The 27,409-nt window shown below is 60.3% G+C and overlaps 1 protein-coding gene across 26 annotated transcripts in view; it reads right to left on the bottom strand.

Moving 5' to 3' along the window:
• NCOR2 (nuclear receptor corepressor 2) overlaps positions 1-27,409 on the bottom strand; it is a 234,396-nt gene that overhangs the window by 61,340 nt on the left and 145,647 nt on the right. For 13 of the 26 annotated variants that reach the window (XM_066979204.1, XM_066979211.1, XM_066979205.1 and 10 more), the window contains 7 exons: positions 24,299-24,486; positions 23,026-23,122; positions 20,843-21,021; positions 18,018-18,072; positions 15,955-16,053; positions 2,442-2,566; positions 1,367-1,539 (listed from right to left, as the gene is read on the bottom strand). In XM_066979204.1, coding sequence (XP_066835305.1) covers positions 1,367-1,539; positions 2,442-2,566; positions 15,955-16,053; positions 18,018-18,072; positions 20,843-21,021; positions 23,026-23,122; positions 24,299-24,486 — 916 coding nt within the window. Of the gene's footprint in view, positions 1-1,366; positions 1,540-2,441; positions 2,567-6,998; positions 7,314-15,954; positions 16,054-18,017; positions 18,073-20,842; positions 21,022-23,025; positions 23,123-24,298; positions 24,487-27,409 lie in introns of those variants that run through there. The other 13 variants (XM_066979209.1, XM_066979219.1, XM_048073906.2 and 10 more) reach the window with 6 other exon arrangements.

Below are 27,409 nucleotides of genomic sequence, written 5' to 3' on the forward strand. Positions count from 1 at the left end.
GAGATCAGGGCTCCGTTGTGCCGGGAACTATTTATATCGCCTGGATGAAAACAGCGCTCGCAATCAAGGCTTCAGCCAGTTGTCAGCAGAGGAACGGGGAGGCGAAACACCTCCGAGTGATTTATAGCACATGGAACAGAACAAGCAAGAAACTGCAAAGAAAGGAAACCGAGAGGAGTCACCCTGCTTTTATTTTTGCTTCGCCTTAGGTAGCGCAGCAATAATTTTGTACTTGATAGAGTACAAAACATCGGAAAATCAGCCAAATTCCTTGATGTATTTGCTTCTCCAAGTCAATACACGAGCAGTTTCCAAGGGTAACCACTACCGGAGCTGCAAATGCCAGAGGCAGATGCACACGAGGTGTGTCTGGGGATGATGTTGTGAATTCCTGTCTGCCCCCAGACAGCTCTTCCCGACTGCTGCACTCGGCCAAGTGCTGGCCGTGGTCCCTGCGAGCCGGCGGCTGTGCCACGTTATGGGCAGCATGCTCTGCCTCGTCCATCTCGCCCTGCAGCTGCTCGTTCCCCTTGCTGCTGTGCTCAGCACCCTGCAGCCCTGCACGCAGCCCGGCCATGCCCCGTGGGCAGGAACGTGCCGAACCCTGCGCCTAGCCCACGGATGGGGCAGATGAGCGGGGGCACTGGGGATGCGCACGGGCAACGCGTGCCAAACAAATGCCACCTGGGGTGCGTGGCACGAAGGCAGCCGGTGGGGAGGCTTCTGAGCAATGAACCCTTCGCCGCCTCACCACATCCTTCACAGCAGCCGGGGTAGCGGCACGGATGAGGAAGGAAGAGCCCGATTCCCAAGGCCATGGGGTTACGGACCCCGCAGGCTGCAGCAGCGCTGGGCCCACGTAAATCGGACAACTGAGAGGGGCAGGAGGACTGCGGGGAGCCAGGGAGCCCCAGCACCCAGCAGGGCAGGACAGCATTAGTGCTGAGCAGCCCCAGCAGCTGAGGGCACTGAAAGCCTGAGCCTCTGGCAGAGGGAAGCACACCTCCAGTGCAGGAGGCGCACGAGCCCTGCACGAGCCCAGCTAATGCACTGCTAAAACCAATGCCTTCCCTTTTTCTCTTTTGCAATACTTTCCCTCCCTCCAGGGTCCTAAAACACATTAATGCTGGGCTAAGACAGTTGTCGCAAATGCCTCCGGGTCACCTGGGCGAGCAGGTTAACAAATGGGCAAGAGAACCCTTCCTGCTGCCCCTGGGAAGGGGGTGCACGAGGAAAACCCTCCTTTGGGAGCTGGGGACGGGGAGCAGAGCAGGGCAAAACCCCTTCCCAGTGCAGAGCAGGGCAGGCACCCTGAGAGCCGTGCCGCAGCGCCTCCTCCCCGCTCCCGGTGCCGGCGGCTACGCACCCAGCTCGGCGCTCTGCTGCGGGGCGGCCGCCTCCTCGTTGTTGGCCTCATTGGCCATGGAGCGGGTGATGCGCCCCTTGCGCCTGCCCTGGCTGTTGGCGGTTTTGCGGCCCTTGGAGGTGACGGTTTCCTTCTCGTCGTTGTCTTCCCCGGACGTGTCGTCGTTCTTGTCCCTGCAGAAAAAAACAAGGAGCGAGGAAATCACCATTGGGTCGGGAGGATTTGGAGTCAAGTATTTCTCTGCACAAGTTTGGGGTTTTTGCAGTGGTCCTTTGGAGGGGAAAGTCTGCCTTATTTTATTATTTTTTTTGCACACATAGACCCCTTTCCTGGCTAATCTGGCGGCGGGGTTATTTGCGGCGGGGTTTGCACTCTGCAGATGGCTGTAGCTCCACCACCAAGTGCACGCAGAGACCTGACAGAGACAGGTTTAATACCAGGCCATTCAAATTCATCACTGCCTCCTCCTCATTTATCTTCCTGAAAAGGACCTGCTGGTAAATGTCTTAGCAGCCTAGATATAATGAAGCCAGATGTTCTTTTAAAGCAAGTATTAATCCCATTACAGATAGCTAGCAGCCCGCGTGCCAACCTTTCCCCGCCGCAGCTCTGATGCTCCCCTGTTAGTTATGATTGTGTCAGGCAGGGAGGCAGGCGCGGTTATAAAACTGGCCGAATCCCTTGATCTGGAAGCTCTCATGTTGACATCAATAACACTAAAGGTGAAGCGCCACGCTCGGCTGGGCTCCGAGAGCTCCTCCGACTCCGGGAGGTTCTCGCAACAGCAAAAACAAGCCCGAGGATCAGAGCGGCTTTGCGGGTTGATCGGGTTTAAAAATAAGAGCACATCGGAGAGCTGTTTTCCAAGTTTGGGAGCAGCAGGGGGGAGGGACAAAGAGGAAAGCAGGCTCTCCCCTTCCCTCCCGCTGGGAGGAGATGGGCACACGCAGCCCAGCACCGCATCGGGCAGCCCAGCACCGTGCCGCGTCCCACCCCGCGTCCCAGCAGCACCCCGGGGAGACGCACAGCCCTCGCTGCAGGCGGAGGGGAGCCAGGAGGGGAGGGCTTCGCTTACTTTGTCAGTTCTTCTTTGTCATTTTCTGCTTCCTGTTTGTCTTCCTCTTTCTCTCCCTCCTTCTCCTTTTCTTTCTCTTTTTCATCCTTCTCTTCTTGGCTGCTCCGGGGCATTTGCTGCTGCTGCTGCAAAACAAGGGACGCAAAACAAAACAAACCTCAGCGGCGGGGCAGATAAACCTCGGCACCTGGGCCAACCTAAACAAACACGGCCAAACAATGCCGGGGGGCCAGCGGCCAAGAGGAAAGAGCGCTGCACCACCACGGGGTGCCCGTCTGCAGGACAGGGTGCAGCCAGGGGCCGAGAGCATTACGGGGAGATCAAGGTGGGGGGGGGTTGGGATCTACTGTGGCAGCCGTGCTCCGGGCCCTGCGGGACAGCCCCGCTGCACTCACTGCTAGCTGCATCGGTCACGACCCGCACCGGAGACGCCCCAAGGCTCAGCGACACAGATGCTGCAACCTTTTTTCCCAGTGTCTGGTCCACGGGGACATTTTATGGCCTCCGGGTCCCCGAGGAGGGACGATGCCCCTGCTCCCTGCTGCCCTGCATCGCCCGGCCCCCTGGGCAGGGGCTGCGCGCACCAGCACCCGGCCACCGCCACCGGCACTCTGGTACCGACCGCGCCGTGTTACGGGGGGAGGGAGGGACGTGCCTATTAGAGTATTTCTGGATTTTGTTTCAACAGCTGCAGGAAGGAGGATGCTGGGGAGGCCTGGTTCCCCTGACCTCCCTTCCCTCTGGCGACCGGCAAACGAGAGGAATTTCATAGAGGAGTAAAAATTAGAGACGGGAAATGATTTATTAAAGCCCTCCTGCTCCTGGCTAATGCAGGGCTGCTTGCTCCAGTAAAGCCACCCGGCTCACCCAGCCCCTTCCCAAGCGGCAGCGCTCCCACCAGCCCCGAGAAAGGGCTCGGCGGTAAAACGGAGGGGGGGAAACTGGCTTAAAGGGGATTTATCAGCACAAGTCTGATCCCGGGTAGCCTAGCTGTCACGCAGACATTTGGAAAGTGCCGTGCTGATGAGGTGTGCTCCGTCCTGGGAGCCCGTCCCCGCTCCGCGATGCTCGAGCTCGTGGCTGCCTCCAGCTGTGGCTTCCCCCGCAGAAGCCGCGCTCAGCGTGAGCTAAACCCTCAGCCCCAAAGGGCTGCTGCTAAAATTAGAAGCGCGGAGCCGTCAAAAAGGGCTTCAGAGCACTTCAGCGAGAAAGGTTCTTAATTCTTCCAGGCCCCAGCTCAATGCAAGTCCTCAAAGCATGAACACGACGCTGCCATCAGCTGAAACCCCAGGGGCTTCCAGCTCCTCCCGGCCCCTGCGGCACCTCCCCGCCAGCAGTGCCCGAGCTGCACCCCCCTGCACCCCGCTGCGCCCCGGGGGCGACTCGGGAGGGCCGGGATGAGCACTCGGGTGCTGAGGATCTTCCAGCGCCCACAAATCTCTGACGCTTTGGGACCGGGCTGGCTGCTGAGGCGTGCGGAGCCCAGGGATGCTCCTGGGAGCCTGGGGCCACCCAGCTCCCCGGGGAAGGGATTTCCCCAAGGCAGGAGGCGTTCCCAGGGCAGGGAGCACGGCTCAAAGGATTGAACCCGGCAACTGCCCGAGACCAGCGCCATACCTGGCGTGCCGGGCGCTGCCCCCAAAACCCTGCAGAGAAGCTCGGGGGCAGTCGGCAGAAGCCTCGCTGCGACTCGGAGGCTGGCCAGCCCACGCGGGCTGCAGCGGAGCAAGGGGCACGCGTCACACGCGCGCTCCCAGCGCTGCCCTGAACCCTCTGACTCCTGTGAGTCACGCCGCGGGTCGGCGGTGAACCCGCGCGAGTTCAGCCCGGAAAAAAGGGCCACGAGGGGACGGCGGGGACCTGTGGCTCAGGGCTGGGCTGCGTGGGGAGAGCACGGGGCTTCGGGCAGGCTCTGCCCCGGCCCCTGGCCGTCACCACCCACGCTCCTTCCCTTCACCGAGTGCTTGGGCAAGCGAGGGGTACCCAGATCAGTTCTGCAGTGTTTCTACCGCTCCTTCACGAATATTTTCTTCTGGGGGAGGAGGGAACCACGCATCCCTGAGACACCAGCTCCATGGGGTGAAGACGAACAGCCCTCGGTACCGAGCTGCCCCTGCACACACGCTCCCCAACCCGTGGGACAGTTTGCCTGTCCTAAGCCCCACAACACCTAGCCCGAACAAAGTCCCCAGGGACACCCACCAAGACAGCAAGGAAACTTCGGGCACTGCCAAAGAGGTGTCCCCACCCAGAAGCAGGGACACGAGCGTCACGCTCAGAGGGGCAGGTGCCCGTCCACAACCCTGCGCCCTACAGGCACCGGCCGCCAGCAGCCGGCCCTATTCCTCCGGCCTTAAACCAGCCCCTGCCCCAGCAGCAGGCTCGCAGGGGCTCCTCGGGGAAGCTCCCTTATCGTTTCATCTCGTCTCCGCACCCGCTGGAAGCAGCGGGCTGTAACCCCGAGCAGCGATCGCAGCTCTTCCCCATAGTAACGGGCTGGGATCGCGGCGATGCTAATGAGCTCCCCGCGCCAACCTGCAGGCACAGGGCTGCGAGAGGCAGGGAGAGGCATGAGCAGCCGTGGAGGCTCACGCCCCAACGCACACACCTCCCAGGATGGCACCGGCCGAGCTCCATCCTGTCCAGGAGCTGCCGAGCCCTCCAGCCCGGCTGCAGGGGATGGATGTGTGCCATGGGGCCGCCAGTCCCACCGTGATTCCCCATCTCCTGGCTTACTCCCAACGGAGGTTTCAAGCCGAAGGTGGTGGGACACCAAACCAGCGCTCCTACCACCGCAGAGGAGCATTTTAATCCACGGATGCCCTCTAGTGATTGCCCTGGGCCAGCCGGGGCATGGTGCCCGATGCCAGGAGTGACATCTCACAGGGCAGAAATGCTGCGTGGGCGCAATGCCCCGCGTGGCAGCGTGACGGCTATCATCGGCCGGCGCTCTCCCGCGTGTCCGAAAGGCACAGAGCAGGCAGCGCTGTCACCCCCAGGCCACGCTGGGGAAAACTGCCCCCGGCTCCACCAGGAGCTGCATTTGCTCCTTCAATCCCGAGGAGGCTCGCGGGGCCGATGGCAGCCCGAGCGGCTGCCCAGGCCCACCCACGCTACGTGCTCTACCCTCCAACCTCCCACCGCACGGCGTCGGAGCCCGGCACAGCCCGGCACAGCGCCGGGAGCCGCCGGGCACGGGGAAGCCACAGCCGGGAGCCGGCCCCCAGCCGGCCGGTCCCCCACCCTGCCCGGCACCGGGCTGCCCCCGCGGCGCACGGGGAGGCTATTCTTAGCTCTGGACACGGACCAGCTCTGGATGATTCAAGGGACGGGACGCCATCCCGAAGCGTGACGGGCCAGGAAATGCTTCCCCAATTACCAGATGATGTTTCCTTCTGATTCACGCTGCCCCACTTAGAGGTGGACCGGCAGGTGGGCTGGCGCTTATTGGAAAAAAAAGAGGGCCAGGACTGAAACTGCTCCACTCCGGCAAGCTCCCTCCAGCGACAGCCCTGTCCCCCCAGGCTGAACCCCCCAGGTGCAGGAGGCAGAGCAGGCCCACGCTCCCCGCCTCGCGCCGAAGGCTGAGGGATGTGCCCGAGGCCTGGGGAGAAGCCTGTGGCAGAGCAGGGCCGTCCCTCCCGTCCCTCCCTTCCAGGTCAAGTGTTCTCCTGCTGCCGGACCGCCCTTCCTCCCCAGCATCGCCGCTGTTTGTTTTTGCTGCCAACACATCCTGTTTATTTAAAAAGGCCCCGGGACAAATCGCATGCGGGACGCGTGAGCGAGAGGCCAATCCTGCTCCGAGCCCCGGGGTGCGAGCCCGCGGAGCCGTGCTGCCTCCCTCCCGGAGCGATTGCCGTGCTCCGGCACGAGCTGCTCCCTAATTACAAACATCTGCTCACCTCTACCCCAATTCCCCAGCGGCCCCGGAGCAGCTGGAGAGGAGCAGAGCGGTGCCAGCCCCGCCGGGAGCAGCGCGTGCACCTCCAGCCTCCCCCTGGCCGGGGCGGCGGGCAGGGTGGCACGCTCGCACCCACCCACCCAACTCCTGGGAGCGATGCGTGGCTGGCTCGCGGAAATCTGCTCGCCCTAGCCAGCCGCCCCCGTCGCACTGGCACGCCGTGCCCGAGCACGCTTTCCGGGGACACGGGCTTGCAGGTAGGTCCCGGCCAGCGAAGCGTTGGCCCCACCGAGAAGCGACCAACTCGCCGCGCGTCCTGGCAGCGCTCGCCGCCCCCCCCCCCCCCCCCCCAGCCGCAGGCCCTGGGTCTGGCAGGGAAAAAGCCACGGCGAGGAAGAGGTGCAGCTCCTCCCACTCTGTTTACTTCCTCCGCTCAGGCGCTGCCTGCTTCTGGCAGGACAGGAGGGCAGGAGGAGGTGGGAAGCAGCTCCCCACCTTCTCCCTCCCCAGCTCCGCCGGAGACGCCCTGGGACAGAGACGGGGGAAACCGGCCAGAAACGCCTTCCCGACCCGCAACGCGCCCCCCCCGGCTCCCCGAGCGCCCCATCACTCGCTCAGCACCCCCCCAGCCCCTCGCTCCCCCCCCCGGTGCTCACCTCTCTGGCCCCGGGCTCGCGCGAGCGGCCGGTCCCCGACAGCCCCATCGCCGGCTCCCGGCCCCTGCTCACCGCCCAGCCATCCGGGCTCGCTGCGCCTTACGTTCTCCAGCTCTGAAGGCTTCCTGACGATTTGCATAGTTAAGCCGTAAACTAACCACAACATTCCTCTTATGATTTTGCAATCTGCTGGAATAACGTGGTCGCTCTAAGTCGAGTCGATGAATCATCATCTATAAACCACAGCTCTCGTCACCGGGGCTCTCAGTGCTGGCTGCAGCCAGCGTGATTAATCTGCGAGGATGCCAAGCCGAACCTACAGCGCAGGGCTATTTATTTTCCAAACTTCCAAGCCTCTGGAGAACCGCCGCTCCTGCCTTCCCCGTCCCCTCCGCGGTGAGACACGCCGGGCTGTGGCAGGGGCTGGGGACAGTGCCAGAGCCAGGCGCAGACACCTCGCTGCCCCCAGAGCATCCCGGAGCTCGCTGCTGGCCCCGCGCACCTTGCGCCCGAGGCACCCGCTCTCCTCCAAAGCCACGGGGATGCTCGGGGTGCTTCTCACCCCATGCTTTGTAGCTCCAGCAGAGCAAACCAAGGCTCAGCTGCATCCCCAGCCCTCGTGCTCCCAGGGAGGGGGACAGGGCTGGCCATCCAGGGATGGATGAGCTCACTCCTGGCCAGCTCCTCCTGTCTGGCCACGCCGCGTGCTGGTGGATGTGCAGGTGGGGGACTGGCTGGGTGACAGCACCGTGAGGCCCTCACCAAGCCCCAGCGCTGGCTGGAGGTGCTGCCTCCTCTCTCACGCCAGGTTTTGAGGCTGGATCTGCTGCCCATGGGATGCCATTTGGCAGGTGGATCACGTCACCTCCAGCACCGTGCCCAAAGTCACCACCTCCTGCCTGCTCCTCGCAGCAGGAGGAAGCAAACTGCCACCCCTAATGCCAGCCACACACGGAGCTGTGTGCATGCCGGGGCTGCCCGATGCGACATCTTGGTACCTTACCTCTCAAACTCATCCCAGGCATCACAGGGATGAGCTTTGAGACTTTTACTCAGACGTGACTTTCCTGCCATTGCCACCAGCTCGCTCTGAGCCTTCTGCAGCAGCGTGGAGACGCGTGCCAACGCTCTCCCCACCCACACTGCAGCCAAACCTGCCTCGATGGGGAATTTGGGTAACGCTGTGCCCTGCCGGCCACGTGGGCCTGAGCCCCCTCCCCACCTGCAGACCTGAGACCCCCTGGCCGTGCCTCCTACCGCACATGAGGTGCTGGTGCCTCCCTTCTCCCGTGGGTGACCTCAGACTCACGGTATTTACGGTGCTCTCCTGGTGCGCTCGGCTGCGCAGCCGGCTCAGGCCGAGGTCACTGCACGCAATCAGGGAGTCGCAAATTAAAACCAGCTCAAGATAAGCCGAAGGCAAAAGGCCCATGTTTTGCTGGCCCGGGAATGCTTGGGGTTTGCTTTACCGCTCTCCCCCTCCCCGTGCATCCTTCCACTTGCTTTCAGGCTCTCCCTATACCCAGTACTCCTTGGAGTGCCCTGCCGAGGCACAGCCCCCGCCCCAAGCACCCGCCAGTGCCAGCCCCCTCGCCAGCCCCCACTGAGTGCCGCCCAGGCTCCTGAGCCCCCCCGGAGCATCCTTCCACCTCTGCCAGCCCCGCAGCGGGGGCTCAAGCCCGTCTGCCACCGAGGTTTGATCCCACACAGCCGCTACAAACAGCACCTCCCGTCGCCCTCCCTGCAGGGAGCTCGCAGACAGGCCGGATAGAGAGCGCAGGCGGGAGGGCTTATAAATATATATATATATATGCATCACGTAAGCGACTCCCAAGGCCCAAAGCCTCTGATCTGACAGTCTGGAATGCCTCAGTCCTCGCTGCCACCCACAGCCGCGGAGCCTGGCTTCTCACGACCGCGCGCAGCACCCTCCGCTCATGGGAGAAACCACAAATCAAAACAAGCCGCTGCCAAAACACGGAGGGGAAGGAGGAGGTCTGCTGGCTACTCCGCTTTGATCGCTCACAGCCCGGGCTTGGGCTCGATGCTGTTGGCCGTGGAAGCAAGTCAGAGAACAGAGGGCCAAGCTGGGATTTGATAAGGAAAACGACAGCGAGCGCGGGGCTCGCTCGGTTTGGCTGGGAGCAGGAAGGCTCCAGCAGGGAGCGCGGGGCAGCCCTCGATCTGTGCTGCTTCTCCGCTGGATGCAACCACTGCTCAGCACCAGAGAGCACTGGGCACGGCACAGATGAAGGACTGGGACCAGTAGGGCTGGGGCCATGCACCTGGGTGTGGGCTCATCGCTCTCCACGCTGGGAGCCTCTCGGGCACGTGCCTCCCGGCCTTCTACCGCACGGGGATCCTGCTCGAGCGTGGCAGCGAATTTACAGGACCCTGCTCGAGCGATCCCTCCTTAAATCACCGAGGGCTTTTCCATAAGAGGAAATGTTTCTTTTCTGGGTCACTGCTGAGTTTTTTGAAAAGTGATTTGACTGCTTACGAAGGGAAAATGACCCGAGGGGAAGAGAGCACAACATTTGGAAGTGGTGAAGACGAGCCCCGCTCCGTCCCAGGCAGGGAACACGTGTTTTCTCTTCTCTGCGGTTTGCTTTGCCACACTCTGCCCTGCTGCCAGGCTCCAGCTCTCCGCCGGCTGCTTTCCGGCTCCGCAGGGACCCCCCCCCGGCGCGGTGCAAACAAACAGTGGCAGGGGCTGGGCAAGAGGCTGCTGGGCCCCACGCGCACGCACCGGGGCGAAGAAAGCCCTCCGGGATTTTCAGCTGCGCCCGTTTCAGAAAGCACCGTAGCCACGACGTGACCTGCCTCCCTGTTTCCCTTCGGCTCCAAGCTTCATACGGTTCCCAGTCAAAACCGGATCCCAACTGTAAATAAAACAACTTATCCCCAGATCTGTTCCCTATCCGAGACCCACGAGGAGGACGCTGCGTTCCCCAGGCAGCTCGGCAGCTCCCGGCCCCCTGCAGCACCCAGGACTACTCACGTGAGCGCAGGCGCCGTGGGGCACTCGCCCAGGGGCTGCATGGACCTGCTGACGCAGAAACACCAGTCCGAGCGCGGGGTGAGCCGGCATGGGGCTTCACGTGGCTCCCACGCAGCTATATTCTCACCGAGATGTAATTAAGCTGCACGGAACAGCCAGGACATCGCGGCCGCGCGGTCCATCAGCGGCTGGTCCACGGGCAGCCCGTGCCGGTGCCACCGGGGTGGAGCGGCCGCATCCCCGCGGTATCGCCACCGCCCCGGCACAGCCTGCGAGGCTGCCGCGGGGTCCGGGACCCAAGCAGCGATCCTCCCGCAGCACCACGTCCTTGGGTTCCTTTCCCAAATATGGCCGCGTAGTTCTGGTGTAATCACCCCCAAAACTGCAGCTGGGATTCCAGGAATGCGAGTTTCCATTGTGTCGGCCCGACCGCGCTGCCCGGAGGGGTGGCAGGGCGGTGGGAAGGCTGCAGCTGGCTCTACCGGGGACACGACACCTTCCGGGGTGTGACCAGGGATGGGGTTTGGGAGCATCGGGAGCCCGGACGGGAAGGATCTTCACCACTGTCCTGCTGCCACGGCCTGCAGCATCGTGCAGGCACTGTCGGAGGGTTACGGGAACAGCACCAGTCTGAACACAGCCACATCTCACACCGTGCCTACCTCCTCTGCACAAACACTGCTCAGAAGCAGCACACGGTGGGCATCAGGCCCCAGACAAAGCCCCGAGCCCTTGCCTGCACCTCCAACGGCACCGAGCTGTAGGAGGAGCACGAGGGACAGGCTGTTCTCCCAGAACCAACCACGTTCCTTAACAAAAACTGGCTTTTTTTGCAGGGCTCCACCACTTCCAAGTGTCCTCCGGCATGACCCTTGCCTTTGCTACAGGACTGATTTTTGGAGCACGAGGTTTTGGAGCACATCTGAGGTTCCTGGAGGTTAGGTGGTCTTGTTTGGGTTTATTTTGGCTACGAGGAGATGTGGATTTAAAGTGTGAGCACCTGCACCTGGCAGCACACACGAGCTCCCAAGGTGTTAAATGCTCTGCAAGACATTTCTCTCCCCAAGACCACAGCTCAGCCAGGACCAGGACCATGGCATCCATCCAGGTTCAGCGTCTTCTCATGGGTCCTTCTCCCCCCAGCAAGGCCTGGGGAATTTTCCAGCCCTTCTTGGCCACCAGCAGTGCTGTCAGACCGCAAACCTGTCCGGAAACCGAGCCAAATTCAATCCACTCCAAAAATCCCAAATCAACAAGGTCTGGGGGGTTGTTAACACAGATGTGGTTCCTAAAACGGTGGGAGAGCCCGAAGTGCACACGGCTGCCAAAATCCCGGTGCCCCGCTCAGGCTCAGAAGCAGCTGGGGGGTCCCAGGGGTGCAGCGGCAGGGTGCCTGCAGGCTCTGCTCCGCACCTCCCGCAGCCGGTGCCTGAGAAATCAGCCCCTGAAGGAAAAGAAATCTGGATTGTGCCCAAGCAGCCTGAATCAGAGCGTGCACGGTGCTGGACGGGGCAGAGAACGGGGCTGTGCAGCCTCACCACGGCGTCCCAGCAGCACGGTGTGAAACCATACCCCAGCACCGAAATCCCAGCCCTACATGCTGCTCTTTTACGGGGCACGTTGCGGCCACAAGCCCGCAGCCCTGCTGCTGCTCCGATCATCCCGGTGCCGCTCACAGGCAGTGCTGGAGCCGGCCCACACTTAGACGCCCGCAGGATAATTTATCGGTATTTGTGGCAGCGAAGTTTACTGGTCGCATCCAGGCACGGCTCTGTGCGATGCGCTGCGTCATTAAAGCAGCATTTTATGACAAATATCTCTGCGGGTCTGAAAGAGAACTTGTCAAAGCCATTGGCGTTAACACGGAGCTGCTCCCCGGACTGATGGAAATCGAATGCTTCCCAGAAATAAATACCCATCAGTCGACTCGTTAGCCGGTGCGGTTAACGGAGCGAGGGTCTGAGCGCAATTTACAGCCTGTGAGGCAGTTCGCTGAGCTCCGGACCCGCTCCTGGCACAGGGAGAGGAGGAGGCAGCAGGACGAGCCCCGTCTGCAGCGCAGGGCCCCAGGGCCGCATCCTGCGGAGCCGCGCTGAGGCCCTGAGCGCCCGCCTGGCAGGCTGAGCCTCTGCCAGCACGGCGAGCCGCGCCGCCACGCACCGTGTTGACGCTAAAAAACTGAAGGGCTTGTTTATAAAAACCCGGGCTCGGGCTGTTTATCCTCACCAGCGTGTGGGGACGGGAACGGTTTGCGTTTGGGGGAGGGCGGGCCAGCCGTCGGTACAGATAATTCGATTTGGCTTTTGGCAGGGGGCACGGAAGAAGGGGGGCGGGGGGGGGGAGGGCTGGGAAAGCTGTCAGCCCCGGCAGGGGAGCGCGTTGCTGCCCGGCCGCTCACGCTGTGGGGCACAGGAGCCACCGTGCTGCTGGTGGAGCCAGGGGGCTGCGTGGGGGTCCGGCCCCTCGGGTGGGATCCTGCTCCAGAAGCACTGCCGGGCGAATCCTCGAAAGCGTCAGCGTTACCAGCCGGGTGACGTCCCGCTCGCCGTGGAATATGTGAGCGCTGTCTGCCGGCACGTCCCGCGGGGCTGCCAGGGCCCGCGTCCTCCCGCCGCCGCGCATGACTTCACCCGGCCCCGAGTCACCCCCGGCACCGCGCGGGGACGGGTGGCTTCAGCCCCGGGAACCCACCAGCACCGCGCGGGGAACGCGACCGCCGCGTCCTGCTCCATCACGCGGGCGCGCTGCTCCGAAGCTCGGCATGGATTTATTCCGGAATCAAAGCCCCGCACGGGATCACTGCGGTGAAACAGACACTTTTCTTCCAGCTCGGGTTCGGCACGATGCTGTGCTACTGCGGCCGGGCTGAACGGCTTGCCCGAGCAGCGCGGCACATGGTGATAGTTGCTGAGTTTCGGTGCCCCGCTCCCTGCACAGGATTAGGGGCGTTAACCAGGAGATGCTCTCTGAAATACCCTAAGGAGCGACTGCCACAGCCCCCCCCCCGGAAACATATCCAACACAAGGGGTAGCGCTGCGCAGCTTTCGTTACACGATCATGCAAATTTATGCTCATTACTGCACACTGAGGATTGGATCAGATCGTTTTTACCATGACTCAAACTTTTTTCCCCCCCCCCCCCCCCCCTTCAATGAGAAATTACACGCTTGGAAGCGATTACTTTTAGCACTGATTCCCTCCTTTCGGGGTTAAATGACATTTTTCCTACCCGAATGCGGAGGATTATTTTAGAAAGGATCCTCAGCTCGGCAGCCTGAGCGCTGTGCATAACGATGCCTCGGATGCGTGCGCCTTTCATTCATTCGCCCAAGGGGAGGCAGCGCCGGGAGCATGCGCCGCGCCTTGGACCGGGAGCCTGCTTGTTTTTATGACAAACTGGAAGCAGAATCATGTGAAGTCCCCGCTCTTGGCAGGAGAATTTGAGCAATAAGTAGCGGCTTTATGAGGAATATCCTTTGCCAGGGGACCATCAGCCAGGGAGCAATGGGATCCTTGTTTTTTAATGTACTTTTAATAAGTAGGCCACAATGATAATCCTGACACCAGAGTAGCTTTATTTCTACTTGCAATTATCCCCGCTTTTCGCTCAAGCTCCCCGCAGCCTCCAACAGCAAATAAGACCACCAAGCTCTCCGTGAGAAAAGGAGCGAGACGACAGCGCAGGGCCACTCCAGAGGCACTCTGTGTCGGACCTCAGCCGCTCCTCTCACCCGACAAAGCGCACATCTCCCTCCCCTGCACTAAATCCACGAAATCCCACCGCTGGCGTTTAGCCGCTTTAACCCTCACCAGCAGGACCGACCACGTCAGAGCCCAGAGCACGTGCAGCGCTGGGAGCAAGGCACGACGCCTCCCAGTGCCGCAGGTGTCCAGCAGCCCCAAGCCCTCCTTGTCCCTTTTACGGGTTGCCTGTCCCCGTGCTGTCCCCCCTTGCAGTCCCGAGCCCTGCTGCCCTTCTCCGGTCACCATCAGCCCGGTGTCCCCGCTCCCCGCACCGTCCCTCAGCGCGCAGCCCCGGCCCTTCGGGAGGCCAAGTGGGCAGCAGGGGGAGGTGCATGGGGTTAATGATAATCCGGGAAACAAGGGAATTATTTTTTAGCTGGGATTAGGTCCTCACCGTCCAGCTCAGCAGACAGCCCCACGAATGGCTGAAGTGGCACGGTGAGGAGGGACCCGACAGGAAGGCCGGGAGGGGACACGAGGCTGAGGTGCAGGGTGACTTTTCCTTCAAAAGCAGCGACGTTCTGGTCGAGCTCTGCACCACCAACACTGCAATCAGCTCACCTCGGGGCCCAGCAGTTGCTGCCTCTTATTGATTTACAAATATTTCTGTCCCCTAATTCCTAAAGCAGGCCTGCCTTCTATTATGGCTGATGCAGCAAGTCCCCGTTTCCACAGGCCAGCCCCTCAATGAGGCTCCAAATGGCAGCCCACAACCTCCACCGCCCCCGTTGGACCAGACTCACAAGCAAGGGGAAGCATCCCAGGAAATTCTGCGGCCAGGGCTACTTCTGGTTCTTCTAAAAGGCAAAATACAAGCAGTACCTGCTGAGTGCAGGACCGGCGGGTCCGTGGCTGCAGGGCTTGTGCAGAGCAGGGCGGCAGATTGCCTCTCTCCCTCCACACTTGTTACTTGCTCAACTTAACATCGAAGCCAGAATGAGCTGTGCTAAATGTCTCCACTGCTAACAAGAAACAAATGTGGCCTCATGTTCTAGTTGCTGTGATCTAACAAAACAGACCATGGTAAACACTATAAAAATGTACTGGAGGGAACCACCCTGTGTTTGCTGGGAGAGGGACTGGATAATCTAATAGGGTTTTATCCATCTCTAATGTCTCTGAAAAAAAGAAGGGAAAATTGGGCCCCGTCCATGACATTCGTCATGTGCGAACTATTCTGATGTCTTAATGCTGCAGAAATCAAATTGGAGCAAGGCTACCTATCTGCCTCCCAATCAGCATCTAGACCCAAGTGCTGCTTTTTATGGCCATGCAGCACGAGGAGCTGCTGATGTCAGCGGTGGTATGGGACAGGCCAGTTTTTCCATTCCTATCCCCACGTTTTCCAGAGAGATTCCCTGTGCCATCACCTCACTCTCCTCACTCCATAGATCATTGTTCACTTCACCAACCTGGGGGCTCACCTCTGTCTGCAAGCATCTGCGGGGACAGGGTTCCTGCTCTTAGCACTTATCTTGGCACCTTGGTATCAGCAGCAACACTGCCACGGTCACGTCTCGTTTCACATCTAGGCCACGTAACTCCACGGGTTGATCCATCACCTACCCCCAGGCACCTCGTGTTGTATCTGAGGGACCCGCCAGGCCCTCAGCTGGCATGCCAAATGTGTTAAGGGTCTCCTCTAGCTTCAGCACCAAACCTGCCAGCCCCCAAGGGATGTCAGACACCCTCAGGCATTTCAGAAGGCTTTACGGACCCCTGCTCAGTGGCCAGAAGTCACCCAGGCCATTCCCCTCCCATCCCGATTGCAGGTACAAGAGCCTCGGGCAGTCCCTGCCAGGCAGGAGCACCCCTGCCCAGCACCCAGCTCAGCACCGTCCCGCTGGCATGCCAGCTGTGGAAGGCAGAGGGAAACAGCTCGGGTGTCAGGCAGGACCGACATCTCCTCCGGGCAGGCTGCACAGGCCACCCCGGGTGACTCCTGACGCGTGGCCAGGTTTTCTGCATTCGCTCCAGGCCCTTTTTTCAAGGGTTTGCTTTTTAAAGCTACCGTGACCTTGGCATGGGGACGGACGGACATCAACCGACAGAAAACAGCATGTTCTGAAAAGCTTACACAGAGCAAAATCACGGCCCCGCCGCAGCCTGTAACCATTTACGGGGCGGGGTGGGGGTGCTCAGCCATAAAGTGCCACCGAGAAGCTGCAGCAGAGACAACGTTTCCGTGCGCTTTTCCCTCCGGCTCTTACCTGGCTCTTGCCCCGCCGCCGGTAATTCCTTCTCACGAGGTTCTTGTAATTCTCATTCTTCTTGGTCAGGTAGTAATACAGGACGCAGTCCGCCACCGTCTGCAACGACACGGGGAGTCAGGGCGCAGAAGGACCTGGCCCCTCGCACTGCGGGGGCGCAGACCTTCAGGAGAGGCAGCGTTCAGACCCTGCAGCTGCCGGACCCCCTGCCACCCCGGAGGCTCTGCAGCCACAGCAGGCTTCCCTCTAGGTCCCCAGGGAAGCCCTTTCGGGATGCTGCTGTGGGCTCTGCCCGCTGGAAGAGGGGGACGAAGCACATCGCCCTGGTAAAAAAGGGCACTTCCCAGTGACAAAGCGGGGCCCTTCCCACAAGCGTGCCGGCTCGGAGATGGGGATGCAGAACAATGAGCACCCTGTGTGCGAAGCAGAGCGCGGGGCCAGCCCGGGGCAGGGGGCAGGGCTGACCCCAGATGACTGTGGCAACTAAAAGCAGAACAAGGAGAGCTGCCTGTCACCCTCTGTTGTGGTTATGCCCCGCACAACCTGCCACGCGGCTGTCAGCCAGCATTACTTCCAGCCACCGAGCTCGCTGGCTGGAGCGCGCCCGGCTTCCTCGCGGACGCCCCCATGCTCCCGAGCTGCCAGCCGAGCCCCGGGTCCCACGGCCGGCTCGGGTCCTGCATCGGGAAACAAGCGGCTGGGACGCGGCTCTGCTCCTGGTCAGCGGCACGGAGCTGGACAAAATTCCTGCGCCAATTCCTTCCCCTACCGACGTGGGCACCCGAACTGTACCTTCACAGCGGGGCTCGGCGGGTGTACGAACAGAAATAACCCCACAGACCCCGCACCTGCAAGTGCCCGGGCACGGGGTGCTGCCGAGCGCTCCCAGCCCGCCCCTGTAGGAGAGGTCCAGGCTGCACTTTCCCCATCCCCATACAAAGAGTGGAACCATGTGCAACAACAGATTGTAACTTTTAAAGCGTTAATTGGATCTCTTTCTAATCTAGCCCTGATTACACACACACACACACACAAACACACAAAAACTTACAGTCATCTGTTCCAAGGGCTAAGATCACTATTTTTTTTTTTTAATGCAATTTAAAAATCTATTAATTCATTACATTGAGCCATACTTTGCATCTCTCTCCAACGGGATAATGGATGTGTTCTGTATCATAATTACAGCCTGATTTACAAACGAGTACAAATAAAATTAGAAGACATTTTACAGCTTGGAACACAGACTGGATTGTGAGCATCATCCAAGTCCCACCACTTTCGGCTTTAACAAGGGAGAGAGGCTGAAAAGAGCCTGGTGTCTTACAGCATGAATGGCAACAGAAGGTTGCTGCTGCCGCACGGCTTGCTTGCTGCTTTGGACAGGGAAGTTGAGCTCTTACAAATGATCTGCCCAGCCTGATTCGTGCAGGATCAGAGAGCAGTTTAAGCTGGAAAGGACCTCGCAGGCCACTGGGCCCAGCCCCCTGACAGCAGAGGGCTTCCCCCCAACCCAGCAGACGCTGGGAGGATGAAACACGGCGTGAGATGGGCCAAGGACACGAGTGACCCCAAGACCCAGGGAAGACAAGGGCTGCTTGCTCAGGAGAGCACCTGGCCCATCTGTCCTTCCAGGCTGGGTCTGTCCAGGATTTGCCCGTATGGCCTGTCCTAGAGCAGGTACCTGGCCTCGCTCAGAACAGGAGCAGAGCCGTGCTCTTCCTTCAGATCTTCTCCAAACCTTTCTTCCATCAGCCCAATTAACAGCAAAAAGGAAGAGTCCGAGCAGCACAACGCAGAGCCTTGGGAAAGTTCAGGCCCTCCCGCCCTCAAACCATTCCTAAACACCACAGGCGGACACAACGCCAGTCCGAAGTGCTGGGTGAACTGGGACTCACCCCGTCCTCGGGATCCCTCCCCGGGGCGAGGAGGGGACCCCCAGGGCCCTGAGCCACCGCCACTGAGGGGCTAAGGATCTCCGCTGCCTGCTCCAGCACCGAAGGAGGTGTGATGATTGAGAAGAGGCAGTGTGAAGAAGGTTAAAGCCGCGCAGAGAGGCTTACCTTCCTGTCCAGAAAGGAGGCGATAAGGCCGAAGTTCTTCGGGTGCTGCATGAACCTGCGGGAGCAGAGGGACAGGGTTAGTCCTAGGGTTACTTAGATGAGTGCCAGCCCCGACCCCCTGCCCATGGGCGGCCTTGCCCTGTGCGCCTGGAGCAGCGAGACCAGCTCCTTGGGGGACCTGCAGGTTTAAGAAAATATTTGCCTGCTGCTCAGCTTCCCAGAAAGATGGGAACTTGAAGTTTAGCTCAATGGAGCTGGGGCTCCAGCAGGCAGTCACCCGCACACCAGCACCCTTCCTGATGCAGGACCCCATCTCCCCATCTGCTTTGGGGGGTGCTGCAAGAGCCTGCTCACCGTAGCAGGGGGACCTAATCTCTGCAGCAGCCAGCGCGAGGCTTTTGTGGGTGACAATGAAGAGTGGGGGGGACGTGGGAGCGTGGAGGACAGCCATGGGAGCGGGATTCTTAACAGGGACTCCAGACTCTGTCCCACGTCCAGCTGCAGCCTTTCTTTCATCAAGTGTTTTGAAGGGCAAAACTTATCCAAATATAACACAGACACCCATGGGAGATCCCTCAAGACATGTGACTAAATAAGTATGTGGATGAAAAAGAAGAAACCAGAAATGCTAGGAAAAAGAAAAAAAAAGACCTGGGCTGCTCAGAGCGGGATCACCCCACAGATCCTACGTGTCGTGCTGTGTGTGGCACAAACCAGGGGCCGATCAGGGGATGGGGTTTTCATGGCCACGTTACCCATGACAATAACATAGATCAAAGGGCAACTCGGAGGGCAATCCTGTGGTTTTTTGCCAGGCCAGGCTGTGTCCCCGTGATGAGGGAAGGAAGCTGCGCTCTCACAGTGTCCAACACCATGGGGCCTCTGGGCTGGGCTGGGTTAAGGGGTCCCACAGCCACTGCTGCTGCTCTTCTGGAAAACCACGGTCCGCCTGGGATCAGGCCACTGACGTGCTTACAGGAAGATCTGAAATGCTGCCCAGCAGCAAATCAGGCCAGAATCTTCCCCATGGTTTGATGGCTAAAATGGGTTCAGAGCTGGAGCTTGCAGGCCTTGCAATGCCTAGCTGCTTTTTCCGAGAGCCCCTGTGACCAGGGCTGAACAAAAGGCCGCGCTAGGCTTTCACAGGCTGAGGATGCTGCCTCTGAGCCACCATCACGGAGAGCACAGCCCACGTTCACCTCAAAAACCCAGGCCAGCACTGCAGCACCCAAGGTAGCTCAGCTCTCCGCGCACTGGGATCGGGGAGGGCACCGGGGCAGCCCTCCTTGGGCCTTGCTTACAGCTCCTACGTACCAGTCTCCACAACTGAGTTTTGTGAGAGCCCCAAAACCCTTCTGTATTCATGCCTTGAGCTCCGCATCACCCACAGCGATGACACAGAAACCACCGTGCACAGCAGGACGCAAGAGCTGGGTGTGGATCCTTCCAGCCCCATTAGCCAGGCATGGCCCCTCTATTAAAGAGCGAGTAATTAGCCTTTGCGTCATTTGCGTGCAAGCCTTGCTGTTTGGAGTGTCACATTTTAAGGCTAATTAGCAATGAGGGTTCTCCTCTACAATAGGCTTGGAGCTGTTTTCCTTGTTTTGTTCATTTTTGGTCCGTCCCGACAATGACTTATTTCGGCTGCAAGCAGGGGCTGTCGCGGGCAGGGGAAGGGAAGGAGACTTTCTGGCACAGGGTGGCTTTCGGTGTCAGCGCTCCCCTCGTTCACCTGGGTGGCTTCCTGGGCTCTTGCTGGGTGCCGTGGATCATCTAAATTACACACCTAATGGCCACCACCACCTCGTGATCGGAGCTGTGCCCAAACACGCAGCCTCCCCGCCACACCTAACACGCTGCAACCTCCCGGGGAAGTGCCTGCTCCGTGCGTCCTGCAGAGCTCAGCCTGCTGCAGGCTGAACTCCAGCTCGGTTTTTAAGGACACCCATGGCACGCCGGGGGCACCCAGTACACTCCGGTCCACTGTGCGACCAGCACCGGGGTCCCCGCTGGGGTACGAGGTGAGGGGGAGGCTGGACGGGAGGCTGAGCTGGGACCCACGCTCGGCTGGCAGCGTAGCAGTACCCTGGGATCAGAAATCCCCAAAGCGATCCCAGTCGTTCGAGCCAAGCTGTTCTCAAGCACTGCTTGCAAACAGGAGAAAACAATGCAGACAGAGTTTGCTCTGTCTGGTGTGGGAATGCAGCCATGGAAACAGCAGCTGGTGGCAAATCCTACAGGCAGCGGGACGGTGCTGAGGGAAAGCACCGGATGGAGGCTGTAACCTGAGTGGGCTGCATGGCTTTGTTTGATGTTGGCAGCCCCGAGAATCCCCCCGGACATGCAGGTAATCCAAAAATATCACGCTGCACGCAGCTCTGAGTTTCACTGGCTCTGAACCTGAACTGGCTGATACAACAGGGGGAGTGAAAACAGAAAAACTTTGAGCCTTCTCCCTGCTGGGAGCGGCAGCTTCCCAGATCTCTGCAAGGGAGCAGGCAGAGCGAAATCACAAGGGCACGAACACACCAAACGTATGCGAAGGCCTGACGGATAGGTTTCTGTCCACCTGCATCACCCTGCCCCCAGGTCCAAGGCGAACACAGCGACAGAGGCTGCACCACAGCACGAGCTTCTGTCTTCACACCGGGTCCCGGGTGCGAGACAAGTCCTCGGGGAACTCACCCAGGGCACCCGTGCCGGGGCTGCTCCCTGCAACCACCACCCGCTGCCTCAGCAGGCTGGGGCCGTGGCCAAAGGCAGCAGGCAGGTCACATCCCGCAGTTCCCAAGGGCTACCCAGAGACGTCCGCGGGCTGCACTCACTTTTCGCGGAAGGTCTCCTTCTCCTGTTCGCTCCACATGTTCATCACCTGCCGGTCCTTGTAGACCTTCATGGGGTCGTCCATGAGGCCGTTCATGTTGATGAATTTCATGCGCTGCTGGTCGGCGTCATAGAGCATGGGCGGGATGACGGCGAGCTGGCGCATCTGCTTCTCCAGGTTCTTGGGGGAAAGCAGAGAGAACAGCCGGTCAGCACCGCGGCCCGCGGGGACCGCAAGGGACAGATGTTCGAGGGGGAAGGACAGGCGGAGGAACAGGAGAACTGAAAAGCAAGCACTAGGCAGCTTTAGTGCTGGAGTAATTGTAAATTAAACGCTGAAAGAGGCTATTGCCATCAGCCAGGAAGCAATTAATCTTTCTTTTTGAAATAAAAGGCTTTAAGATACGGGGTGGAAATGCCTGACTTAGGGAAAACAGCTCCTATCCGCAACGAGAGACAAGTCAAAGCAGCAGTGGCACAGGGACCAGACACCACAGCCACGGCCACGTGGAGGTTCAGTCCCCTCTGAGCGGCCCGGTCAGAGGGTCAGCTCTGCAGAGCCTTCTGAAGGGTGCGCAGAGGGAGACCTTTTCTGACCCACAGGAAGCCCCACAGGATGCCTCCCAGCACAGTCTCTGCCTTTCCTCCCTCCGTTCAACCTGAAGTGTCTCTGAGCTACCCCAGACCCCCAAGCTTTGTTTCCACGTGCTCTGGGTTGCTCCCGGGGGCCAGGTTCCCGTCTCTGACAGCATCGGTCCCTCGTGAGCTCGCTCCCCTCTCCTGCCAGCTGTGCAGCTGCTCTCCTACCACCCGGCCACTTCCCTCAGCCACGTGAGCAGATCGGATGTCGCTGTGACGGGGCTGCGATTCCTTTCTTTCCTGCTAGCAGCACGCCCTGGGACACAACCTGACACCCGTGCTGCATCCAGCCCAAGCACTAAGCCCATCCAGAGCCCAGGCTGCAGGCCAGGCCAGCACAGACTGGGCGCACCGGTTTCCTCAGCCATTCCCAACACGGTGGCCAAATGACGTCTCACTTGCGCTGTCCCCTGCCTGAACGCTGGCCCTGCCCCTCCAGCTGGGCTGCCCGTGGTCCTTCAGCACAAATCCCCCATGTGGGGACGAAGGGACACTCTCGTCACCCTCTTCTGTTTGCTCTCAGCACCGTAACCCGGAGTCCTCCCTGCCGCCCGGGATGGCACCGGTGACATAAATCCCAGCCGTTGACCCGGGGAGGCCAGGTCCCAACTGCAGTTACGTTAATTCACAGCTAGACGCTGGTTCCTTGCAGAACACTGCCCAACCTCCCAGCAAGCTGCCCCCCGGCTCCAGCCTCCTGGCTTCCCTCAGTCCCGGGAAGGGCTGGAGCCTGACGGAGGCTCTCAAAGCCTCCTCTGAGCAAAGCAAAGCGGAGCCTCTGGGCTTAGCAGAAGGCCAGAGTGGAATTTAGCAGCATGCGCTGCGCGGGAGGCCAAAGGCAGCCACGCAACACCCCCCTTGGCCACCTCCACTACAGCGTGACACCTCCCTCTGCTCCTCAGCCCCGCGCCCTCCACGTGGTTGCCTTCACTTGCTAACAGCAAGCTGCCTGCAGCCCAGCGCCGTGCGCAGGCAGCAAACATCTCAGCTATTGCTGGGCAATGGCTGCTCTCCCCTCCCAAGCACGAAGCCATTCACTGCAGCTCGCCTCCGTGCCAAGTGAGTGGAACCCTTGTGAAACCAGATCCAAACGAAGCCAAGGTCACGGGGATGTTTCAAGATGAATGGAGCACTCCCAGAAGATGTGGGCCAACTGGCTCACGTACAAACCATTCATTCCATAGGATTCCCCTGTGTCAGGCTGCACAGCCCATTCAAAACACAAGGAAATAGAAAAACCCCTCTGCCCGTCAGCCAGGGCACCGGCTCCCTTCGCTTCCTACCTCCACCTGCAGGTAGAACCAACAGCAGCAAGGTGTTTGTGGGGTGCTTGGGGTCTGACGTCCCTAAGAGGCAGTCACACACCACTAACTCCTACCTACTGGCCACCAGCTATCAGGGAAGCCCGCCCACCCTCAGCCTGGCCTGGGGCTGGTGGGATTTGGCATCTGAATTCACCGTGGGGCTTGGTGCTACTCCACCTGGTCTCCCTGGACAAGAGCGGAGTGAGAGGTAAAGAGGAGGGGAAAGGAAGAGCCGGCCTCACCTCTTGTTCCGAGAGCCCATCGATGATTTCTGACACCTCGTGTTCGCTGCGCGCAGCCGACATGGAGAGCCCTCCGCTGCCCCTCTGTCCTACCCTGCTGGGAAAGGGCAAGGGACATTCAGAAACTGGTGCTCTGCTTTGTGCTGTGCTCCGCGCTGCAAAACGCACCCCGTGCCCCTCGTTCCTCACCTGTGCCAACAGCCACCTCCTGCATCGCTACAACGGGACGTTTCACACCCAACCAGGCCCTCCCACCGTATTTTCTCGTGCCCACTTCATCGCCCCACAGCAATAGCACAAAGGTGCCAGTGCTAGGACTGAGCAACCAGCGCTGTGCCGCTGCGTCTGGTTTGCAAATCCTGCAGGAACGCTGAAATCAAGGTCAGCCATCAACATAACATCTACTTCCCATCCTGGATCGCCCGACATAACAGCCACAGGTCCCAAGGAACTCAAACTTTTCTCATTAAGCAGGTACAATTTTAAAACAACTGTCAGAACCACTTATCCCCTTCTCTTTAAGATAAAAATAAAGCCACTGATTAGGAACTGTTCAGGCATCCAGCTGTTTGCAGGGCACCAGGCAGCGACGGACGCAAGCAGCTGGATTCTGCGCACAGCAGGTGTCCCTGGGCTGCAGTGGGAAGGACGGGGAGTTTTCGGCAAGGAGGGCGGGGATCACAAAACTGCAGCTCCTCCTGGCAGGAAACAACGTGACCTCAGTTGTGCTTTCAATGAGGAGGAGAAAATGGAGAGGGGGACAGCAGAGACAGGGACACCCCTTTCAGGGAGACACTGTTCCTTTCATATCGTCTGCAGTCGTTCCTATAACCTCTGCAGATGTTTCTTGCCCCTGCCCACGCTCCCATCGAAGCACAAGCACCTTTTAAATCCCTGACATGACCAAATCCATCTGCAAGCCTCGTACATCGTCATTTGGGCTTAGCAATGAGGAACTAATTAGTGCCATCCCAGTCAGGTGGCCAGAAAAGGGAGCTGCCTCTGCGCTCTGCTGCAGCCAGACGGGAAATCAGCAGCCAGGGGAGCGGGCAGCCGCATTCCTGACATTTTTCCTCCTGCTGGAGCTGCGCGGAGCCGCCCTGGGGAAAAAGCAGCAGGTGACTTGCCTGCTGGCTCCTGCACTCGGTGCACCCCACAGTTATGGGACCAGAAGGGGAGAAATGGGACTGACAGCCATCCCAGCCCGTCCTCCCGCCGCCCGTCGACAAACAAAAGAGAAAGGCTGTCCGATACCGGCCCAGCCCCTTCCTACCGCTTCTCCTCTAACCTCTGCATGCGCTCTTGCAGTTCCCGCTGCTTCCGGATCTCTGGGAATTGCTTCTCATAGTATTCCCGCACTTTGCTCTCCTTGGCACGGCGCCGGGGGTTATTTTCGATGCGCTCCACTTTCTTTTCCCAGGCCTCCATCAGCTGGTCATAGCGCTGGCAAAACTTCTGTTCCTGGAAGGGCAGAGCGAGAGGGACGTCAGGAGATGTGCCTGGAGAGGGCAGCTCCCCAAAGCCCTTCCCTCGATGGCTGAGCGTGAGTCACACTGCTTGGAGAGACGCGGGCCAGCAGGACACGCTCACGCTCCGGGGTCTGGGGCCAGCCCAGGGGCAGATTCGCAGTGCAGCCCAGCAGGTGCCCTCAGGCTTTCCCCTCCCAAGCCCGACGTCTTTGGTAGAACAAGGACCGTCGCCCGGCGTGCCTTTGCTCACCCGCCACCCCTTCTGCTGAGCATCCTCCAACACCCTGCGTGCTTGATTCAGCAGCCAGAGCCCCAGAGAAACTCCTGGGCAGCTACACCACGGGCCGCTCTCCGAGCCCACGGAGCTGAGCTCCACACGCCTCAGCAGATGGACAGGGAGCTCAAGCACAGCACAGCTTGCTGTTCCCAAAGCACTGGGCGCAGGCACACAGGGGGCTGTGCTCCCAGAGGCGCTGCGCTCAGACTCATCCTCACGGGCTGGAGCTTTAGGAGGAAAAAGCTTTTAAAGGTGCACGGAACCCTCCTGCTGCAGTCGGTGGGACAACGCGATTTCACGGCACTAAGGATTAGCTCTCAGATGCTGATGTGTGGTTTGAGGTTATTACTAGCAGCGTTGTCGGGATGCAGCACGTGCCTGGCACGGCCCTGTCATCGTTACTATCGTCAGAGCTCGCACGATGCCCTCCACATCATCACCGCTTCCAAACACTTAGAGCAAAACCCTCTGGGTGGGTTGGAGACCTCTGATGCCAGATAAGGACCTCCAAGGGACTGCAGTGCGGGGGCAAGGTGGTGGCGAGAAACGGATCCCAAATATCTGGGATTCCTGGCTAGGATGTGTGCCCGAGGCTGCGGCCGTGCACGCACCGCGCACACCCGCAGCACCGCGGCGGCTCCGAGGGCACCCGCCTCGACTTCCCCGACGTCAGGGAGCCACAGAGCTGTCATTTAGGAGGCGCCGCCTCCCCTGGCCACAGCTCGCCGTGCCGGGAGAAGTTTGCCACGGCAGCGCAGACCGGGCAACCCCTTCCACCCACGCGCACCGGCGCTGGCACTCCAGCGGCACGGCGCGGTGGCAGCCAGCCCTCAGCCGCGGTGCCCTTGGCTCCTCCACCCCGATTGTGGCAACCGCGCTCCTCCCCAGGGGTTTTTGGGAGCAGGCAGGTACCCAGAGCATTAAAATCCCGTTTGCGACACAAGCGAGCCTTCCTGCACCGCCACCCGAGGCGGCCTCGAGCCGCCCTTGCCCTGCCTTGCTGCGGCCAGCCCTTGTGCCCGAGCAGGGCACCCACCGCCCGAGGTGCCTGCGGCGCCGTGCCCCCGCCCCGTGCCACGAGGGATGCTCACGTGAGAGCAGCTGGGCAGCCAGAGGGGATTTTAAGGTTTCGTTCTGAGCGAAGCAAGGGCCTCGCAGGCCCCAAATCAGGAAGCGAAAGCAGATGGCGCTTTGCAAAATAATCAATGGCAAACCCCAGGTTGCCTCCCTCCGCCTGCGCTACTGATCTGAGTCCGCGGGCTGGTTTCAGGAGCCGCCGGTGCATTAGTCACCGCAGCAGCAACGGGGCGAATCGAGATTTCAAAGAAATAAACTCATCTCTCGCCGCCACCATCCTACGGCTGGAAGGAAGTCCAGCGCCGCAGGACTTCCCAGATGCACCCTGCTCTCGTCTCACTCTCTTAGCAACCAGAAAAAAAAAAAGCAGGGTGAGATAAAACCCACCAAAAGGACGGAAACGCCCAATTTCAGCCCAGGAGGCAGCTGGGTGACACTGAGCCAAGTGGATCTGCTGTGCTATGGCGCCGGGCACCGGCAGCTCCGAAGCTTGGTGCTGCTCCCATCCTGGCTTACGGGCTTGGTCCTGGCATCCTGGGCCTGGCCGTGGCCCAAGCAGACCCATCTCATGATCCTACGACCTCCTGGGGGCAGTTCTCAGGGCACCCAGGACAGACGAAGCACCTCCAAACCCCGGGGTGATGCACACTAACCCTCTCCCCTCAGATAAATTAATTCCCGCAGCCAGAGGCAGTCCTGCCCCCGATGGAGGCACAGGAGGCACTCGTCTCCATCGGGAGCCGAAGGAAACGGCTGCAGGATGAAAGCGAGGAATGAGAGCAAAAATAAAAACGCCCTGGAAGCTGCCAAGGGGACTCACGCCACGAGCGAGGAGCTGTAGGTAACGCGACCGAACCGCGGCACCGCGGGGAAATCGCAGCTGCTGCGTCTTCACCCCTCCCGAAGCGATGCCGTCTCGGCCCGACGACAAACAAGAGCTCCCACCCTGCCAGCAACGCTGCTGCATCCTCTCGCTTTCAGAGCGTCGTGTTTGGGAAGAGGATAAAAATACCCTGCAGGGTTTACCGAGCCGGGGCGCCCGGAGGCAGCTGGTGGCCGGGAGCCAGCCTTGCTCCAGCCCCACACAGCCTGAGGACACCGAGTTCACCCAGGACAAGGGCTCAGGGAGGGCTTTTTTCCCCTTCCTTGATGCAATTTGTTATTATTTGGGCTTACAGCTGGCGTGAGCAGCACCAGTGTCACACATTTCCTCAGCGGCGCTGGGCGCAGCTCTCCAGGAAAAAAAAGCCCCTCTCCAGGCGCAAAGCCCCCACACCTAAACCTCCCGCGCGCAGCTCCTGCACAGGCCAGCTGAGAGCTTCTGGCCCGCAGCTGCTTTCCGAAAGCCCCTTCCCACCCAGCAGTGGGAGCCCAGAGAGCCGTCCCCGCCTCACGAGTGGCATGCTCCAAACCCCCAAATCTTCCCCCTCCGAACAGCTGGGTGGGGCTGGGCCATCCTTGTCCGGTGCTTTGCGGTCCCGCTGGGGTCCGTGCTCCACGTGATCTTCTGCCACCCTTCAAACGCAAAGGTCAGAGGCCCCTTACAGCACTCTGCCCCCAG

Source organism: Anser cygnoides, chromosome 17, assembly GCF_040182565.1.
Source record: "Anser cygnoides isolate HZ-2024a breed goose chromosome 17, Taihu_goose_T2T_genome, whole genome shotgun sequence".
Taxonomy (NCBI): Eukaryota; Metazoa; Chordata; class Aves; order Anseriformes; family Anatidae; genus Anser; species Anser cygnoides.